The 22084-nt window shown below is 48.2% G+C and overlaps 1 protein-coding gene across 2 annotated transcripts in view; it reads left to right on the top strand.

Moving 5' to 3' along the window:
* Positions 1-21683, top strand: part of HDHD2 (haloacid dehalogenase like hydrolase domain containing 2) — a 139659-nt gene extending 117976 nt beyond the window's left edge. For both annotated transcript variants that reach the window (XM_086962907.1, XM_086962906.1), the window contains exons 6-7: positions 19490-19553; positions 21180-21683. In XM_086962907.1, the coding sequence (XP_086819033.1) occupies positions 19490-19553; positions 21180-21283 (168 nt within the window). In that variant the 3' untranslated portion in view covers positions 21284-21683. The remainder of the gene's footprint in view (positions 1-19489; positions 19554-21179) is intronic.
* The last annotated feature ends 401 nt before the right edge of the window (positions 21684-22084 follow it).

Raw genomic sequence — 22084 nt, 5'->3', positions numbered from 1 at the left:
TGTGGACATGACATCTCTCTGTTCCTCCCTTTCTGCCTCTTGCCCTAATCTTCAAGATCTCCCTTTTCATTCTCAAATGGACTCCTTAAACAAGTGGCTCAGCACAGGCTGTGATCAGCTGGCCCCACTCAGGTGAGTCACTGCCAGGCGCGATTATGACGCTAACAGGTGGTTCAACACCGCACTTAAGGAGAAAAAGCTGGCTCTCCGGCAAGCGGAGCGTGCCTGGCGACGTGCCTATTGTCCCACTCTTAAAATTCGATATACCATACTTCTGAACCAATACAAGAAGTCCATTCTCCTCGCTAAGACCGAGTACTTTTCCTCCAAAATCTTGCTCGCCGAAAATCAGCCGAGAGAAATCTTCTCTATTGTGCAAGACTTGGCTTTTTCGGATAGAGTTACTCTTAAACCTTCTCCATCCCAGACCCTCTGTGACTCACTCAATAGTTATTTTTTAGAGAAAATTATAGCCATTAAGTTCATTGTTGCCCCTCCTTCTACCTCTTTCTCGGATCCACAGCCCTTTTACCCGCAGATGCATCTTGACCACTTCCCCCCTCTGACTAAAGAATCATTTCTGTTCCTTCTCTCAATGGTAAAGTCAGGCTCCCCATCCGATATCTGCCCTGCACATATTCTAAAACAAATCTATTTTGCTTGTCCCTCCCCTCCGCTCACTTTTCTTAACAACTCCCTTGCCCAAGGTATTGTCCCTCAGTCTCACAAATCTGCAATCATCATTCCCATTTTAAAAAAATCCGGTGCAGACCCATCCGCACTCGCAAACTATCGCCCCATTTCCCTCCTCCCTCTCCTAGGCAAAATTCTGGAGCGTCATATCACCCGAACACTCAGTGTTTTTGTGGAGGAGAACGGCTGTCTAGCCGTTTGCCAGGCTGGGTTTCGCCCGGCGCACTCCACGGAGTCTGTAGTCCTCTCTGTGATGGACAACCTCAGAGAGGGCATGGATGCCAACCAACCCCAAGCTCTGGTTCTCCTTGATTTGTCCGCCGCCTTCGACACGGTGGACCATTCCATCCTCCTTTCCAGTGTCGAGGCGGTTGGCATCAGGGGGACCGCCTTGGTTTGGCTGGCATCCTTTTTGAGGGATCGCACTCAGGCCGTCCATCTGGCCAATTTCTCTGCTCCCTCTCAAATGGTTCACTGCGGAGTCCCACAAGGATCTTCCTTGTCCCCCCTGCTGTTTAATTTGTACATCTCCCCTCTTATTTTTGCACTTCAGCAGATGGATGTTACTATCTACAACTATGCTGATGATCTTCAACTGGTTTTTAATTTATCCTCCTCTCCACAATCCATTCATAATTTTCATTCTGTTATGCTCTTTATTAGGGACTGGATGAGCTTCAACCATCTGAAACTTAATCCCGACAAAACCGAGTTGGTCTTGACGGGTGGAATTCTTTGTTTTGGCCTTCCTCCCTGGGCTCCCCTCCTACCCCCTCCTTCCCGGTTAAAACCTTAGGGATTAAACTCAATGCTCACCTCACCTTGCACTCTCAGATTAGTTCAGTTGTTACCTCGTGTTTTCTCACTCTCCGCACTATTCGAAAGGTGTCACGTTTTTTCTCCTTTTGTGCCCTTAAACTCATTTTGCCTGCGATTGTGATCTCCCGCTTGGACTACGGCAACGTCTTGTGTACCGGTGTCCACGCATACAACCTTCGGAGACTCCAACTGGTGCAGAACCAGGCAGCCCGACTTGCTTATATCCTGCCCAAGTCTCATCATGTCACCCTGCTGCTCAAAGCTCTGCACTGGTTGCCTATCCGGGAACGTGCCCTGTTTAAGATGGGTTGTATCACCTTCCAGGCCAGGGCGGGGACAGCCCCTGGCTTTATTTCTTCTGAGATCAAGGCCTACTGTCCTACCAGAGAGTTGCGTTCCTCCTCACAATCTTTTTTGGTTGTCCCTCGTTTCAAGAAGAAGAGGTCAGGAGGCGTTAAATTCTCCACGCTCGCGCCTACCTTCTGGAATACTCTTCCCCCGTTCCTCAGGTCCTCCCCCCATTATCCAGAGTTTCGGAAAGCTCTGAAAACATTTCTTTTTGCCCAAGCCTTCCCACACTAGTAGTTCGTCCTTCCCACTGGCCTATGGTCTGTGTCCCTAGCGCCAGGAAACCGCTCGGTGGATGTGCGCTTTATACATATTTTAATTTCAATTTCAACACCCACCGACCGCGCACGCAACCTAGGGTTCATCCTCGACTCTACTCTCTCCATGACAAAGCCGTCTCGTCCTCCTGCTTCAACACCCTCCGCATGCTCCACAAGATCTACAAGTGGATCCCCACCGAAACAAGAAGAACCGTCACCCAGGCCCTCGTCACCAGCAGGTTGGACTACGGAAACACCCTCTACGCAGGAGCTTTGGCCAAACTCCTGAATCGACTCCAGCGCATTCAAATGCCTCTGCTCGCCTGATCCTCGACATCCCTCGCCGCAACCACATCACACCCCACCTGAGAGACCTGCACTGGCTCCCCGTCAACAAGAGGATCACCTTCAAGCTCCTCACCCACGCACAAAAGGCACTCCACAACACTGGACCAGCATACCTCAACAGACGACTCAGCTCCTACTCCCCTAACAGCCAGCTCCGCTCCGCCGACCTCGCCACAGTCCCCCGCATCCGAAGAGAGAACTCCGGCAGCAGATCATTTTCCCACCTCGACCTGGAACACCTTCCCCATCCTCCTACCACAGACCCAGGACCTGCTAACATTCAGAAGACTCCTCAAGACCTGGCCATTCGATCAGTAGCAGCATCCCCCCTAACCCACCAGCGCCTTGAGACCCTCACGGGTAAGTAGTGCGCTTTACAAATGTCCTGATTGATTGATTGATTGATTGATTGATTGCCTCTCTTTCCCACACTAACCCTATTGCCTTTTATTTATTTAATTTCCTAATGATCATTCACCTGAGAGCACCTTTATGCTGAATTGTTATCATTAAGAGGATGTCATGCTTACAAGAAAAGATACTACTAAGGGGAAAACAATCTACTAAAGAGCAAGAAAAAGCCACCTTGTTGTAAGCTTGCTAAACTTGAGATTAATATCTTTCCGTATGTCAGGAGGTAGGTTAATCCAGCATTCCAGAACTGCAGAAGATAAGGCTCTGCCTCTCAGTTTGACACTTCTGGATTAGGAACATTAGGTTAGGACAGTCCTTCAGATATCAGTTAACTGTCTAGGTGAACAAATCTTCACGTGGAAGTTTCAGGTATTTGAAGGAGAGCTTTGTGTCCAGCCAAACACCCAGGAGTCATGAAGGCACTTATTTACAAGGCACAAAGACTTAACCTGTTGCATGTTTCTGTCGGCCAACAGCAGTCACGCGCACTACCTCCATATTGCTGCGCACATCCATTGTCCGACGGGACCTGGGCCACTCATCAAAGCCACTGCGGCGAAATTGCTGCCGCAGTAAATGGGTTAAACACTGTGACGTGGAATTCAGATCCACACCTTTGCCAGCAACCCACACAAAAAACCTTGGAATAGTAATCAATAGCCAACTCACCTTGACTGGCCAAGTGAATCCAGTCACCGGCTACTGCTTCGACACACTCAAGAGGCTGAAGAAAATGTTCAAATGACTCCCCACCAACACTCGTTAAAATGCAACACAAGCCCCCATCACCAGCATGCTGGACTACAGCAACAAACTTGTGAGAAATTGTGTTGTTGGTTGAGGGGGGTAAAACCCTGTTCAAGCAGCAGCCACAATGCTTGTCAGGATTAACCACAAAAAGTCACTAAATAATAATAATAATAATAAAACACATTTGTGGAGCGCCTGGTTACACTCGGCCAGTGTGTCTCCGCGCTACGTTGCAAAACCTGCCTTGAACACTACACCCTAACCTAACCCGGCGTGACTATCCCGAGGGGAAGAGATACGTTTTCAGATTTTTCCGGAAAGTGCCCTCTGAGCCTTGCAACCGGAGGCTCACGGGGAGCTTGTTCCATTGCTGTGCCGCCAAAAAGCGAAAGGAACGCCCGCCCATCCTAGCTCGCTTAACGGCAGGGACACACACCTGTCCGTCCCCAATGATCTAAGTTGGCGTGTTGGGGAGTAAGGAGTAAGTAAATCAAACTAATAGGATGGACATGTCCCCTGAATGATACCATGGCAGACACACAGTGCCTTGAACAGGTCTCTCTCCCTTATCGGTAGCCAGTGCAGGGAAGCCAATGCCATCTTCGAGGAGGCCCTCCTTGGGAGCATAAGAAATAGCCAAGCTACTGCGTTCTGTATGACTTGGAGTCTTTGCATGCATTTATGCATTTGCCCGTGGCGCCCAGGTACAGTATATTACTATAGTCAAGGTGCAAAGTTATAGGGCATGCACCATGGCTGCAGTAGGCAGCATATCCAGAGTTTTCCGAAGGCCCCTCAGGACTCCGAAACAGGCACCTGCTACTCACCTGGTATGGTATTTGAAGGAGAGCTTCGTGTCCAGCCAAACACCCAGGAGTCATGAAGACACTTGTTTACAAGGCACAAAGACTTAACCTGTTGCATGCTTCTGTCAGCCAACAGCAGTCGCGCGCACTACCTCCGTATTGTTGCGCACATCCATTGGCCGACGGGACCCGGGCCACTCATCAAAGCCACTGCGGCGGAATTGCCGCAGCGGTAAATAGGTTAAACACTGTGACGTGGAATTCAAACCCACACCCTTGCCAGCAACCCACACAAAAAACCTTGGAATAGTAATCAATAGCCAACTCACCATGACTAGCCAAGTGAATCCAGTCACCGGCTACTGCTTCCACACACTCAAGAGGCTGAAGAAAATGTTCAAATGACTCCCCACCAACACTCGTAAAAATGCAACACAAGCCCTCATCACCAGCATGCTGGACTACAGCAACAAACTTGTGAGAAATTGTGTTGTTAGTTCAGGTTGAGGGGGGTAAAACCCTGTTCAAGCAGCAGCCACAATGCTTGTCAGGATTAACCACAAAAAGTCACTAAATATTAATAATAATAAAACACATTTGTGGAGCGCCTGGTTACACTCGGCCAGTGTGTCCCCGCGCTGCGGTGAAAAACCTGCTTTGAACACTACACCCTAACCTAACCCGGCGTGACTATCCCGAGGGGAAGAGATACGTTTTCAGATTTTTCCGAAAGTGCCCTCTGAGCCCTGCAACCGGAGGCTCACGGGGAGCTTGTTCCATTGCTGTGCAGCCAAAAAGCGAAAGGAACGCCCGCCCATCCATGATGCAAGATCTTGCATGCATGCCACGAAATTGGAGGCTGCCGTATCCTGTGCTTCTGTCAGGGAGACCACCAGCTGCATGTCATCGGCATAGGACACAACCCTGACCCTAAAACCATCTGCAATCTTCGCTAAAGGTGTAACATAGAGATTGAACAGGGTTGGGCTCAGGGTTGATCCCTGCGGCACTCCCTGTTTCAGCTTGATGGTCTTGGGGTAGTAAGAGCCCTGCCTCACCTGAAAACTGCGCTCGGACAAGAAGGATTTTATCCAGCTCAATGCACAACCAGACACCCCTCCTTTCCTCAGACACTGCAACAGAGTATGGTGGGCAACAGTGCCAAAAGCAGTACTTAAATCCAGCAGGATTAAGGCCGCCGTCTGTCCCTCGTCCACGTATTTCCTGATGGTTTCAGTGGCGAGTAACAGAGCTGATTCCGTCGAGTGGAGTGGCCGAAACCCAGACTGCGTGGGATACAGAAGATTGTATTTCCCAATATGCCCAGTAAGTTGCGTATTTACCACCTTCTCCGCAACCTTTGCGAAGTAAGGGAGTAGAGAGATTGGGCGCAGATTATCAAGTTGATCTGGACTAATGTGCAGCTTCTTGGGTAGCGGAAGGACCACAGCTTCCTTCCAGCTAGCTGGCACTGTACCTGTCATGCATTAGACACCTATTGGAATTATCCTTTATGACTCAACAGTTACAATGCTCCCTCCAAGCACTTTAGGGGAAACAGGGTCTCTAGGAGAGCCCGACTTGACACTCATACAGATTTTCGTTAACAGCTCTGGAGGGGAACAATAAATCTATCAATACATTCCATCTCTAGAACGTACCCAGCTTCCCCAGGGATCTCGTGGCCGACTGGAGCAGAGTCCGGGAAGGTGGAGTAGATTTCCTCCACCATATCTGCAAAGAAATCTGTCACACGATTGCATGATTCCTCTGAGCCAGTTACTGGTACTCCCATTGTTGCTAGGGATGATATTTCTTTGTAGACCCTAAACAACTTCCTTGCCGAATTCTCCACCGCCCCAATTCTTTCCTGGTAATTTGATGCTTCAGCCCTTCTAATGAGCCCAGGATAGCTCCTCAGAGAGACTTTGTACTCCCTCCTAACCTGGTTTGAAAAGTCTTTCCTCCATCGCCTTTCTAGGCGTTTACAGTCTGCTTTAGCAGTTCTCAAGGCGGTGTTATACCAAGGAGCAGATTTTTGTACTCTTCCCGGCATTTGATGTGTCCAGGGAGCGGTGCTGTCCAGTGCCTCCGTAATGTGGCTGTCCACGTTTTCGCCTGCACTTTTGACATCTAAGGCCCCCGGCAGCCCACCCTGAGAGAGAGTACTGTTAAACTTCTCCTGAGAGAAGCCAGCCCACTTCCGACTTGTTATTTCCCTCTTAGAATTCTCCTGTACCTTTAACCCCGGCAACATCATCTCAAAAGGGACCAGGTAATGGACTGACCATAGAACAGGAAGAGGTGGGTTCACAACTATGGCCTCCCAGTTAGCAAAATGGGGTCAAGCAGATGGCCCAGTTGATGTGTGGGGGAATCAGATTTTAGCATGAGTTGTAGGGTAGCCAATTCCTTACATAACTCTCCGGCCCCCACATTCTTTGCATCATCCAAATGCAGGTTAAAGTCGCCAAGCACTAAGAGTTTTTCATATCGCAGTACTGGTTGAGTGAGGAATTCTATCAGGCTAGGGATAAAGCGAGTGGGGGGTCCAGGAGGTCTATAGATTGGAGCCCTTTCAAGATGTAATTCATAATCACCCTAATTGTGAAGAAACCAGCCTCACTATCTGCAATAATGACCGGCTCTAGGGAGCATTGGATGGTGTGTTTAAATATGATCGCCACCCCACCCCCTCTGACGGAGCCCCTATCTATCCTGGTGATCGCGTAACCACTGGGTAGCACCTCTAGGATCTCTGGTGCAGAATCCTTATCCAGCCAAGTCTCAGAAAGGAACAACACATCTACCTGCCCCTCTAAAAGCTGGTCGTAGACCTCCATGCTATGCTTCCTAAGTGATCTACAGTTCAGTAGGCAGCAGTTCAAAAGTGAGCTCGCCACCTTCGCCTTCCTCCCAGCGCTAGGCCTAAAAATGCAATGCCTGCAGTCCCAGCACTTACTTCCTCCTTCAATGCTGTGCCTACACAAATCCGCCATTGCTGGGCAGAGAACATGCAGTTCTTGGGCACTGTACTGTTTCCTTGCCACACAACCACCAGGGGGTCTGGTCCCGGGCCCGACCGCCCGTGGACGGGCGCAGACGGGCTTGCCTTTGGCGCGCCAGCGGTGCGCCCGCTGCGCACGGCCGCTGAGTTATGCAGCTTTTATCCTTAAAAGCTCCCCGCAATTAGACCACTAACCGGTCACAGCGGAAGTGCCTGGCTCTCTCTTCCCCACCCTCTGCACAACTGTACTGGTTACCACGTCGGACCGAGGCGGGAAGGAGTGAAGATCGAGCCCAGGCTTCCGGGGAAGGTAAGACTGCCAAATGCCCCCAACACTCCCCCTTGAAGCAAATGTGTGCACTAAGTGAACGACTGAATGCCAGCACAGTTTTTAAAAGTTAAAAAAGTTTGCCCACACACTGCGTAGCGCCAAGCAGTTAAGGGACACTGCCACTGCCCCACTCACCACACCGCGGTCCCGGGCCCTGCGCCCTTTATCCTTAAAAGCTCCCCGCAACTAGACCGCTAACCGGTCACAGCAGAAGTGCCTGGCTCTCCCTTCCCTGCCCTCCGCGCAACGGTAAATGTAAATGTAAATGTGCTGGACTTGTAAAGCGCACAGCTGCCCGTAAGCGTCCCGGCGCTTGCTTAGGGAACCCGTCCTGGTATTCCCCTGTGAGAAACCACGGCAGGGTGTCCACAAGGTGAAAGCCAGGCATTCCGCCGCGAGGGGCCGTAGTGGAGATTAAGCAAGCTATTGCCCAGAGTCGCAGAGTGTGACCCCGTGAGTTGAGTAGGCACCAGAGCGAGAATTGTCGAGTCCGTGGAATTTTTGAGCCCGAGACCCGCCGAGGCGGGGAATCGAACCCTGGTCCACGGTCGATCTCAGCTTCCGGGTCTGCCGCCTCTAACCACTGAGCCACGCTTCTCCACAACGGTACTGGTTACCGCGTCGGACCGAGGCGGGTAGGAGTGAAGACCGAGCCCAGGCTTCCGGGGTAGGTAAGACTGCCAAATGCCCCCAACCCTCCCCCTTCAAATGTAAACTGTGCTTGACCCTCTGTTAGCTTGGCACAAAAGTAGTCAGGCTTAATTTAGAGGCAATGTGTAAAGTATTTATACAGCACTCAAACAGTAATAAAGTGAAAAAACAACACAAGAAAATTCCCTCACCAATTTAAAAAAATTAAGTACAATTTAGTAAATCATTTGACCCCAAAATGCCAAAAATTCAATCAGTAGAATTAGAGATATGCAATTTCAGAGATTTGATGCAAGTATAGCACGTTAAAAGCACAAATCACAACTTACAGCTGTCTGGGCCAGCGAGACCGGGTGAAAGTCACAACTTCAGGCCAACTGTGATGGAGCACAGTCCGCATACAGGGATCTGGTTAGTCCTGCTGAAAAAGTTACCTTCTGAAGTCTAACGCAAAGAGTTTAGTTTGCAGTGGAGGAGTCCTTGAGGAGTAGGGAGAGCATCATGGATGGTTGTCACTGTAGCGTGAAGAGCAGGCCAGGTGTCGTGGAAGGTCATTGCTGTAGTGCAAAGATCCTGGTGGACATGGGGAACCGGTGTTGCTACAGACTCACGTTGGTGGTCAGAGCAGGCTTTGATGCTCTAGCATGAAGTGCAAATCTTGCATTGCTGGTCGTCGCCGGTGGTCGGTGTGGTGCAAAAAGTCATGTTCACTGAAGCTTTGCTGTTGTGGGCAGTCGTGGGCAGCAAGATCATAGTGTGAATGGGTCGTTCGCTGTCACAAAGAGCCCAAAACATCACGATTTCTCCCTTTCTTCAAGGAAGAGCTCATGTGATGCCACCCCAAAGGTCGAGTACCTGGCAGGCAACTCTTGGGGATAAGGAAGAGGTTAGCAGGGTTCCGGCAGGTCCATTTGCAGGGCCGGGTAGATCCAGTTGCAGCAGGCCCGCTGGGAAGTTGCAGAGGCGCCTCTGGAGCTTGTTGTGTCCCTATAGCTCAGAACAGGAGTCTCCAGTTAGCTGACTCTTGAAGTCACTCAGTCTCTGATGATGGCAGCAGGTCCAGTCTTCTTTCGCAGCAAGCAGGGCAGGCATCAAGAAGCAGGGTAGTCCTTCTGGTAGCATTCTGTAGTATCCACAGTTCCATGAGTGTACTAAAGAGTGGGTCTCATTTTTATATGTGGTGCGCCCTTTGAAGTGGGAAAAGCTTCTAGAGTTTTCCCCCCCACTGAGTTTGGAATTTCGTGCCTCCCTGCCCTGGTCTCAGTCTGCCTTGGGGCACAATAGGATGGTGTGAAGTCCTTTGTGTGTGAGCTGCGCCAGTGCCTTTAAAGAGCAAGTGTGGTAGGTGACAGCTCTCCCGCCCACCCATCAAGCCATGTTGGCCCATCCTACCATCACCCAGACCCTTTATTTGGACACTGCCAGGAAGGAATGCACAAAGACCTGGGAGGGATACCCAAAGGTCAACTGACAACTACACATAGTCATACAGGATACAGACATCAAATGTTTAAGACAAGAAAATGCCAATCGCCTAAAAGTGGCATTTTCAGAATTATGACTTTAAATCCAACTTTTACCATTAAAGAGGATTTTAAATTACAATTCATTAGACTGCAAACATGAAATTCCTACCTGCTCCACAAGTCACCACTTATTAAATATAGTATGGTAATTCACTGTTATCCTATGGGACAGGTAGGCTTTGCAATAGTGAAAAACCAGGTTGAGAGTTTTTCAGTACTAGGATGTATAAAACTTAAAAGTGCATGTCCAACTTTTGAATGGGCACTCTTCCCTGTGCGCTGTTTAAGGCTACCATAGGAGTGACTCATATGTATTAAAAAAAAGGTTTAGGCCTAGCAAAGGTTTTATTTTGGCCGGTCGAAATGGCAGTTTAAAACTACACAAACAGGCTGCCATGGCAGACCTGAGACATGTTTAAAGGGCTACTTAAATGGATAGCACAATGAGTGCTTCAGGCCCAATATTTAATTTGCAGGCCCTGGGTACATGTAGCCCCACTTGAATAGATACTTATAAGTTAATCAAATGTGCTGATTGGGTATGAAGCAATTTTTCCATGTTTAAAGGAGAAAGCACACATACTTTATTTAGCACTGGTTAGCAGTGGTATAGTGCACAGAGTTCTGAAAGCCAACAAAAACACGTTCAGAAACAGGAGGGGTGAAGGCAAAACGTTTGGGGGGGGTGACCCTGTAGAGAGGGCCAGGTTCAACAGCTCTCTATGCTGGAATCAATGCTTAACTGACTAGAATACTTCAGACCATACAAAACTCTGTGGTCAGGGTTTTCTTCCACCTCCAACTCTGAACTTACTATCCTGTAACTCAAAGAGCTCCGCTGGAACCCCATTCCACAAACAAGCACTCTTCAAACTTCTAACGCACGCTTACACATTCTTACACAAAATTGACTCTACGTACCTCAACAACCTCATAAACTCCCACAAACGTACTAGACACACCCATTCGGTTGGACTTCTACTCGCCACCTCCCTTTCAGTCCCCCACCCCACATACACAGAACCAGATTTGGTGTTCTTGCCTTTTCCTACCTGACTTTCAATACCTGAAACGACCTGCCCCAGCACGTCAGCGGCTCCTCCTCAGTTCTTTAATTCCATTAAAAGTTGCAGACCTGGCTCTTCTCCTAGCCCCATCCTGGCTGGGCCCATATATCTTCTGCTTCAGCTGCACAATACCCTCCTGGGTGAGTTGTGTGTTGTACAAATACATGTTTCATAGCATAACAGGACAAACACAGTTCCCTGAGACACTGGGAGCCTGTGTCATTTGGTCAGACCTGGTTCTAATGAGTCAATTCTTCTTATATTTAATTCCATTCTGGCAGTAGCATTCTGTGTCAGTTGTAGTTTCTGCATAGTTTTTCCAGGAAGTGCAGGTTACAAAGCATTACACTAATCAAGTCTTGCTGGGACACCAGTCATTTGCACAAGGAGGCATCTTTGCTAAGGCAGCGTTTCAGAACTCCATTAATCCTACATCTCGCCGCACCCGCTTCGCGGGTGCCGCTTCGCGGGTGCCGCTTCGTCCAGGAGTGCGTGGGGCAGCGTCACCTGAAGGAGAGGAGCGGTAAGGCGGTTCCGGGCGTGAGGCTTCAGCGGGGCTGCGAGCGTGCGGGGTCTCCATCAACCAGGAGTCCCTGCGAGACCGATAGCCAGCATCCGGTCCGCTCTCCCTGCTGGCCCGCCCCCCGCCCACCTGAGGATTGTAAAAGCACCCCTCACTTCCCTCGCTGGGACACCAGTCATTTGCACAAGGAGGCATCTTTGCTAAGGCAGCGTTTCAGAACTCCATTAATCCTACATCTTGCCGCACCCGCTTAGCGGGTGCCGCTTCGTCCAGGAGTGCGTGGGGCAGCGTCATCTGAAGGAGAGGAGCGGTAAGGCGGTTCCGGGCGTGAGGCTTCAGCGGGGCTGCGAGCGTGCGGGGACTCCATCAACCAGGAGTCCCTGCGAGACCGATAGCCAGCATCCGGTCCGCTCTCCCTGCTGGCCCGCCCCCCCGCCCACCTGAGGATTGTAAAAGCACCCCTCACCTTCCCTCGCTGGGACACCAGTCATTTGCACAAGGAGGCATCTTTGCTAAGGCAGCGTTTCAGAACTCCATTAATCCTACATCTCGCCGCACCCGCTTCGCGGGTGCCGCTTCGCGGGTGCCGCTTCGTCCAGGAGTGCATGGGGCAGCGTCACCTCAAGGAGAGGAGCGGTAAGGCGGTTCCGGGCGTGAGGCTTCAGCGGGGCTGCGAGCGTGCGGGGACTCCATCAACCAAGAGTCCCTGCGAGACCAATAGCCAGCATCCGGTCCGCTCTCCCTGCTGGCCCGCCCCCCGCCCACCTGAGGATTGTAAAAGCACCCCTCACCTTCCCTCGCTGGGACACCAGTCATTTGCACAAGGAGGCATCTTTGCTAAGGCAGCGTTTCAGAACTCCATTAATCCTACATCTCGCCGCACCCGCTTCGCGGGTGCCGCTTCGCGGGTGCCGCTTCGCGGGTGCCGCTTCGTCCAGGAGTGCGTGGGGCAGCGTCACCTGAAGGAGAGGAGCGGTAAGGCGGTTCCGGGCGTGAGGCTTCAGCGGGGCTGCGAGCGTGCGGGGACTCCATCAACCAGGAGTCCCTGCGAGACCGATAGCCAGCATCCGGTCCGCTCTCCCTGCTGGCCCGCCCCCCGCCCACCTGAGGATTGTAAAAGCACCCCTCACCTTCCCTCGCTGGGACACCAGTCATTTGCACAAGGAGGCATCTTTGCTAAGGCAGCGTTTCAGAACTCAATTAATCCTACATCTCGCCGCACCCGCTTCGCGGGTGCCGCTTCGTCCAGGAGTGCGTGGGGCAGCGTCACCTGAAGGAGAGGAGCGGTAAGGCGGTTCCGGGCGTGAGGCTTCAGCGGGGCTGCGAGCGTGCGGGGACTCCATCAACCAGGAGTCCCTGCGAGACCGATAGCCAGCATCCGGTCCGCTCTCCCTGCTGGCCTGCCCCCCGCCCAACCCGCCCCCTATATTATAGCCTCAGACTCCCGCAGCGCGGGACGCAGCTCGGGGCGAAGACCGGGCAAAGAGCGGGCCGTTTGAGGCCGTTCGAGGTCTAAGAGGTCTGGTCTTTCGCCCCTTGCTCTGCCACTGGTATTGCTCTCATTGCTCCTTCCTATTGTTTATGCTGTTGCTTACCTTTGCTAGACATGTGCACTCGGGCTACCCGCAGTAGGGCTGCTAAGGGGGGGTTGCAACAAAATGGCCCTATGGATGATTTCATTACACGCACAAATATTGCTATAGACAAGGAAATCACCAAATTGCAAACTCGTGTCTCTTTAGATTTGGCTGCTGCTAGAAGATTGTCGCAGGACATCGCTAATTCCAAAAAATCCTCTTTGGGTCACATAGCGTCTGCTATAACTCCGCAGCGTCTGGTCAATCCGCGCTGCGTAATTACGCAGGCGGATGTCCATTACACTCCAGTTTCGCTTGTCCCACCTCCAACTCTGTGCCCCACACTCCAGTTTGAAAGTCAGAACCCACCCGTGGCTATCCTCGACCAGCAAACCACCATCACACCTCATACCCTGGAAATTCCTGATGAATCTGCATGCAATACTACCAAAGGTAAAATACACAAAAGGAAACGTAACTCAAGGTCTGCATATTCACGGAAGAAGGCTAAAATTGTTGGGGCACACCAACTTAATGTTGGCAGTTTCCCGGTGACTAGCGTTACAGGAGGGTGTGCTTCTTCGCCACAGGTATTCCGAGGAAATTATAGAGATGGTGCAACCCCTGCAACCACTATAGATAACACAATTGCAGAGGAAAATGGATCACAATTAGAGGGCCATGAAGGGAGGGATGGGGAGTTTATAGGAATAGTTTGGGAAACCCTAAAAAAGCTCCTATCTCCCTTGGACCTAAGATTATCACGCATTGAGAACAACCTATTAGAGATGGAAAAGAGTATTATAGCTTTGGCCACCCTCGGCTTGCGAGGTCTAGAAAACCAAGGTCTCCTAGAGGATAACTTAGCCCCACAGACTCCAAACCTCCCCCCTCCAGTGCCAGTTACAACACGGCCAGTCCCCAAACCTCGTACTAAGGGAGTCGATCACAAAACCTCTGATCCTCCACCTAGGGCGCCAAAGCACCCCATTCCCCAAGCTCCCTTACATACTAATGCAGGTGCTCCTCCAAGGTCGAATGCTAGCAATGTTGTTCACCGACCCACCCAGGGCTCACATAATAAGAGTAATTTTCGAGGGGGTTATATTGATCTCCCCCCAGAGGCCAATGATTACGTGGTGGTGCTGACGGGTGTGCCGGAGGTTGAGAACGACCACCACGAAAACCATTGGTCCCTGAAGAACAAGGTCATGCACTGGCTTAATGTGAATAGACCGATCCCAAATGGTTTGAGAAGTAGAGTTTTAATGGTCCGAAGAGTTCCCTGGGTGGGTCCATCACGGAAATCTAGTCCTGGTGACTGTATAGTCGTGACGTTTGAGGATCCATACACGGCCCACCATATCTGCTCATGGCTTATTGATGGCGAAGGCTCACCTATTGTACCCAGGCCACTAACTTTCTTTTACCCTCCGCGTACCACACATACTCATGGGGGCGATTGGTCCTTGGTACACCATCAGTCCCGGAGGGGGTATTCAAATAAAGAGCAAGTTCCAACTAGACTCTGGTTCAGGGCACCAACCCTGAACAGGTTTGGCTGTCTCGAAGAAGTTGATTGACGCCTCAAGCAAGCTGATTCTCCACTGCATTTAAAGGTTTCCCTATCCCATGGGATCTCTGACTCCTTATCCTTGGCAATCAAACCTGACGGAACCAGCTCCGCTTCACTTGCCCAACCAACGGCATATGCCTTGCTAGCGCAGGGAGCGCCGAACACCTCATATACTCATAGAACCCATGCAATAGTGAACGAGATAGTTGCACCCCCAACAACCTCTATGTTATTTCACCAGTTGGCCCTGTCTGATGGCAAACGACCTACCGTCACCAGGGGAAATATTCGAATCCAGAATGAGGCCACTCAAATACCAACTAGAGCTGATGTAGTGGAGACAGGGTTGGTTCATGGCTCAAGAAGGTTGGACACTGTTCCTGATCCCCCTGCTTTTGCCCCAATGCCCAGGCAGAGAACCACAGGAAACCAACAGTTGAAGTTCCTAAGTTGGAATGTGGCAGGGCTTGCACGCAATTTTGACAATCCAGATTGGAATTCCTTTGTGGATCCCTTTGGGATTTGTCTTCTGCAAGAAACATGGTGCTTGGAACCCTGCCACAGGGTAGGTTATACAACCTTCTTTGTGCCTGCATCCCAACCTCAGGGCAGCAAAGGTCGCCCATCCGGCGGCCTTCTCATTTGGGTCAGTATTGCATTGGGACTAACCATAAGGCATATAAATACACAATCTCCTGATCTTCAGAGACTAACAATACAGTGCCATGGGGGTAGGAAGTTAGAAGTGTTCAATCTCTACTTAAGGGGGGCTAGGGGCGGGGCCTCTGTTATCCTCATCAGGAATAGAAGAGGAGCTTGGATCCTGTAACATCGATTCCTTTGTTGTCTTAGCAGGAGACTTTAACTGTTGCTTCGAACCTCTAGCCAGCGAGGACATTTTGGACACCTGGGAAGATGATGCTAGGAGAGGCATTCCCATGCTCTCTCTAGACCCGATCAAAAAATGGACTCAGAGTGCCATAGACATTAACTCACTCTGTATGGAACACGACCTTAGAGCAACCAATGGTCGATCCAAGTCAGATCCCAGGGGAGCGCACACTTACAATATGGTGGGACACACTTCCAGAATTGATTACATACTGTTGAATCACAAGCTATGGCCGTATCATCAAGATATGGAAGTCTTATTGACTTCCGACAGTGACCATAACCCTTTGGCCCTAACCCTCACCCCCCCGTGGCAAGACAGGAACCCAACCACGTCTCCACACATATGGAAATCATCCCACGAACTTGTTCCCTCGAACTGTGGTAGGCGATTAAAATGGGCTAATGTTGCCGCGGACGAGGGAAGGATGGCCCAAGCCAAGACCATAATGACAGCTGTGAAGTTGCGTCTAGACACAACGGAAACTACTAATCATGCTGTCCTTACGGCCTTTACAGAAACTATTTCAGCTCTAAGTGAGTTGTTCATAGTCCCACAGAGCAGGGCAAGGGCCACAAACAGAGTCGCAACCAAGGGCAGAAACAAATGGTACTCCTCTGCATGTCGTGCTGCCAAAGGGGAACTTATTCTAGCCGTGAAATTAAAAGACCCAGGTCAAATTAGTCTTGCTAGGAAAAGCTATAAAAAAGCTTTATCCCTGGCAAGGGATGCACACGAAACCAACTTCTGGAGAGAGCTAATGGATGCGAGTTCTAAAAAGGACTCGAAGGGGTTCTGGGATCTGCTTAGAGCTAGGGACAAGCCCGTTGATTCACAAATGACTTGCAACATCACAGGGAAGGCTTGGTTTGCCCACTTTTCTAAGCTTTACTCCATTTCATCAGGCGCACTACAATCAAATGCGGGCTTCTTGCTTAGAGCGCCGGTTGCCAACACAATTAATGACCATCCCTTTGTTGCTAAGGAAGTTGAAGGGGCAATCAGGTGCCTTGTTGCCAACAAGGCTGCAGGCACAGACGGCATCCCAGGTGATCTGTTGCGGGTTAATACAGAGGTATGGAGCAGACTTATTGCCTCACTCCTGAACGAGGCCGTGATGGGAGGCTGCCTTCCTGACTCCTGGAGGGGTGCAGAGGTCGTCCCGATTTTCAAGAAAGGCTGTCGGGACGACCCTGCTAACTATCGCCCAATTAGCTTGCTCGACTCCACCCAAAAGGTAGCGGGCAAAGTAGATTTAGCCAGGATCTTGCACTGGGCTGAAGAAAATCAGGTACTGTCAGACTTCCAGGCTGGTTTTAGATCAGGAACTGGTACCATTGAACAGACATTTCGCCTATTAATGCTTTATTGGAAAGTGGTCGTATTGGGCAAAGGCAGTCTGTATCTCGCATTCATAGATATACGGACTGCCTTTGACCTGGTCCCACGTGACCAATTGTGGAATGTCTTAGAGGGTTTGGGTATCCCTCCGTATCTGCTGGGTTTGCTTATTAAGTTCCATGAAAGCAACTTTGCACAGATCAGGTGGGGAGATCAGGGGCAAAAAAATCTTGCATTCCTGTAGATAGGGGTGTCCGCCAGGGTTGTGTGCTAGCCCCCAATCTGTTTTCACTCTACGTTAACGGAGTGGTGGAGCACCTTCTCCAACATCCAGCTGATGCACCCTCCCTGGCTGGCAGAAAAATACCTACCCTCCTATTTGCAGATGACACCCTCCTGATCTCAAAAACCCTGATAGGCCTCCAAACGTTGCTTTCTAGCTTCAAGGATTTTTGTGACTCTAAGGGCCTTGTCATCAATGTAAGCAAAACCAAATTCCTTGTCCTAAACCCCCCTAGGAAATCCGTCATCCCTCCCACCCTAGACTCAGTGCCACTTGAAAGGGTAAAGGAGTTTGATTATTTAGGCATCCGACTCTGTGACTCCATGAATTGGAAGGCTCACCACCAAAAAGTCTTTCTGACTCATAAGAGGGTTACAGGGGCCCTGCTAAAAGAACAACGTGCCTCGTCCCTTAAACCGATTGGGGCGATATTAGACATCTATAGGGCAAGGGTGGTGAGTGCGGCGCTGTATGGGTCGGAATTGTGGGGTGTCCAGAGAGTTGACACCTTGACACATCTTGAAAACAATTTCCATAAAGATCTCATGAAGCTACCACACAGCACCCCTACACTCCCACTCCTATTAGATGCAGGTACACGCCCAATAAGCAAGCAAGCTAGGCTACGTCCCCTCTTACTGTGGGCTCGAATATGGAATGTACCAGAACTGTCAAGTTATGCTGAAGCCCTAAGAGAACTCCTTTCATTACCCGGCTGGTACAAGGTCGGCTGGCTCAGGGAAGTTAAGCGGCTTCTCTGTGAACTGGGCCGTGGAGACGCCTGGGTCAATAGATCAGCCCCACCCAAACAGATGTTAAAGAAATTATATTGGTCTTGGGTGGCAAACGAGAGAATGAGCAATTCTAAATTATGCAGATCTGTTGTAGAGTTTCTGCTAATCAAGGAGCTCCTCTTCAGAGAACCTTATTTGGACTTGATTCTTAATCCGAGGGATAGGTCATTGTATTTTAAATTCAGGGTGGGAGTTCTACCTTTAGGGCAGTTGACAGCAAGTTGGAAGCCACCGCTGCAAACTACACCGTTTTGCCCTTTTTGTGAGAAAAGGGTTGAGTCTATTGCCCATCTAATGTTTGAGTGCTCAGCCTATGCAGCCCCTCGGTGCAGATGGCTGAAACCATTATGCAGGAGCCTTGGCACTAGATCGCACCTGGAGGCTCTACGCATCTTACGTTCTGATGCTCGCCCTTTGTTCGCCTGTTGCCTGGCAAAATTCCTGGGTTGGGTATGGCGGATAAGATCCGCGAGGGAACTGTTTCTCCAGTAACACGATCTGTTTGATTCAGTCCCTAGCTATGTTTACAATTTTTGGGCAAATGAACTCCTTTTTATGATATTTTATTGTTGTTTATAAGAAATTGAAGAATTGTTAAAATGTATAATGTGCTCAGAGGGATGAACTGTCAAATTGTACTGTATTTTTAACTATTTTTGTACTGTAATGCTTTTATGATATGATAAATATATCGAAATAAAGCTATTCAATCAATCAAGAAAACAAATGCATTAGGAATCCAAACTCTCTGATTTATGTTACAAAGATCTATTATTCGTTTCAGAACTCAGATTTGTAAGAAGCATTATTAAACAAGAAAGTTTACTTGATTACCCAGCTGTGACAGTTGCCACTGGGTAGTTATAGTAGGATGAATCGTCATGAAACTTTACAAAGCAAGTCTTATCCATCTCAGCTTCTACCTGGAAAGTTTCAGGATGATCCATCTAGCGGGGGCTGCGGGAAAAAAGGGGGTGGGGCCAAGAACACAATTTTCCATAGGGAAATGAACTGTGATACTTGCAGAAACTGCTAAACTGAACCAAATTTGGCAGAAAGCGTGCTTTTTGGGTCTGACTTCTTGCCCAGTCCAAATGTTTACCCCTACCTCACTCCACTGCCTACATACAGTACCCCAAAGTGTATTGTATTAGTTACCTAAAGTATCACTATTAGTAATAGGATTTTCTTAACAACCCGTTTTTCTACCCTGTGTAGAAAAAAGAGTAGATCCAGCAAGGAAATGCTACGTTACCTACATAGACCCCCCTATTGTTGATACAGAATCTGTGGTCATGAGATTAGATGTAGCACGCTACCTAAGCCACCTTTCCTACATCTGTATGTCGAGGTCACTCAGAAAAACACTTTAGAGCTTTGAGAATTAGCAACCTGTTTTTGTGCACTCTGAATATTTCTGTGTGACAAAGATCTCCTCTCTTGTGAAATTAATGGAATGTCTGATCTTCCTTCTCTTCCCTAGGATTGCAGGGATGATGTTGGTGGGGCACAGGATTGTGGAATGCTTGGTATTCTAGTGAAAACAGGTATGATTCTTGTTGACATAAAATATTTGCATATTACTTCAGAAATTGGAATTATAAAATTGATACAAGAACTAATGATTGTCAAAGTACATGGTACAACATTGTTTAGATCGAAAACCGTAAGAGCGTTTTTGAATTCTTATAGGGCCAGCTTCTACGATTTATAAATTATATTTTTAAATATATAAGAACCTTAAGAACAGATTTACATTTACTGTAGCCGAACAGTTATTTTGTGTGTAGTACATTGGGGACCTGTATTCTGGGCCAATATTGTTTTTTATGAATTATGATAGTTTTTAGAGAAAATACTGGACCGAGGCCTAGAAAGAAGGTTTGTTTGGTAGATCCTCTCACTCACTGAACTGCAGTCCAGTGAGAAGTGTGAACAAAATTCCTAAAGTTAAAAGTCACTGCACAAAAGCAATCATAGTTTTTTAAACCAAACCAGACATTCCTATGCACATAAAGTTGATATCCGATCATGCTTAAATCTAGATAGCAGCAGAAGAGTTAATCATACTAAATGTAAGCTGAGTCCAACACCTAGCACTACTATCTTCTAAGACTAGTACTGCTGTGCAGCTGCCAGGATACTCTTACTGTTAGTACAATGAGTATACCATACAACATGCCATTGGTAAAGCATCACAGTACTTTTCAGCAGTCTGGGAATGACTTTTCATAGCTCCTATGATCCATCACAGATTGGAGTCGGAGTCCGTTTGAGGAGATGGACTGCCCACTACAGTGAATAATAATATATCTTTATCTGATGAATGCGCCAGCATTCAGGGGTTGAGAGTTTCGAAGGTAAGACAGGAGAGTTGTACCAAATCAGTAAGCAAATCATCTTGTTCGGTACTCAAGCCAGTGACCCGGTAGATGTACGTGTGTGGCTGAAGCAAGTACCTGAACAGGGAATTTATTGCATATAAAGGCTGTGTCTGATATATGTTCTGAGTTCTGTTTTCTTGCAAGTATGCCAATATATTGGGCTTTAAGATCTGTTTTCGATTTGAGCATATACAAAAAACAAACCAAAATGACAATTCATTAATAAAACACTTTAGAAATTGTCATAACTTCGAATATATGTTAATATATGGCTTGCACTATGTTCTCTGTGGCATCCTTGCTCAGTGGTTATTAAGTACCTTATTTTAAAGCAATAATTACATTTTTAATCATTGTTAAAGTTTCAAATCAAAATGTTTTAATTTGATAAACCATTATACCACAGAGTAAAGCGTAGGATTGCTGTGAGAGAATTTTACAAATGAACTCTCAACTTTTAAAAAAATGTCCCCCTCATAGGTGTCTCATAGACATATTCATTAACCCATTCTGTCACTACATTAATGGAGCTGAGATCTTCACATTTCAAAAGGTAGCCCTTTGAAAGCTTACATATGCAGCATAAAAATAAAGAAATGGAATATTGAAGAAAAAGGTATTACCCTCTGTTTACTTTCTGAGATGACATGTGTCTTAAAGATTCAAAGTAGATTTTGTGTTTTTTTCACTCAGTGAATTTTCATAATTCTCTTTTGGTTGTGCATAATTTTTGTACAGAACTCATGTATTTCAATCCATATTTATTTGTTTTCCTCGCTTTTGTTGCAGGGAAATATCGAAAGGGTGATGAAGATAAAATTGATCCCGCCCCGTATTTAATATGTGACAGTTTCCCAAAGGCTGTGGACCATATACTAGAACAACTGCAATAAGAAGAACAAACATTTCCAAATGTAGAACCTGGACTTGTATTAGAAGTGTGCCACCTGTGTGGATACCACATCCGTACAAATAGATCAGTACATTCTAGAAAGGAACAATTTTCTAAAATCCTTTTCTGTCTCGTAATCCGTAAACGCTGTCACTGGCTATGTATTTATGTTTAGTGTTGGAGAAATGGGACATAGAAAGATACTAATTGTATACTGAATATATTATCAGCTGAAGTCTTAGGCTGATGGTGTGCTCCAGAATGGAGGTCAGGTTGATGTGTTTTCTTTAAGTTTGATAATGTTATTTATTGCAATTTTAGAAAACAAACACCACTCAAAGTATGAACTTTAAAAAAATCTTCTAACAAACCAACCAAATAAATATGACAATGTGTGTAAATGTCTAGTGAATTGTCATGGCTTTGAGACAGAGGAATTGAATCCCAGTATACAGACTCAGGCACAGTGCTTCAAAAGCTACTAACACAACTGGACGCCTCACTTATCCTTCTATCCACCAGTGGATCCTTCAGAATACCACTTCTAGCATCTGACAAGGAACTTTAATGGTTGCAGTGGTCTTATTGGTTTGTATTGTTTGGTGCAAAATATAACTATGCTCATCTATATTATGAAAATTGTTGGGGGTGGGGAGGGTTAACCAAAATAAAGTATGCTTGGAGGGGTTAGCCTCCAAAAAAGGAAAAACGCTATATTAAAGGGGGGTTTAGGGCAGCACCCCCTGCCCCAAAAAAAGAATAAAGGGGGAGCTCGGGGGGAGGGTGCATCCTCTCCAAAAGC

This window comes from Lissotriton vulgaris, chromosome 3_1 (genome assembly GCF_964263255.1).
Source record: "Lissotriton vulgaris chromosome 3_1, aLisVul1.2, whole genome shotgun sequence".
Classification (NCBI taxonomy): domain Eukaryota; kingdom Metazoa; phylum Chordata; class Amphibia; order Caudata; family Salamandridae; genus Lissotriton; species Lissotriton vulgaris.
The sequence above is the reverse complement of the archived record's forward strand: the minus strand, read 5'-3'. Positions and strand labels throughout refer to the sequence as shown.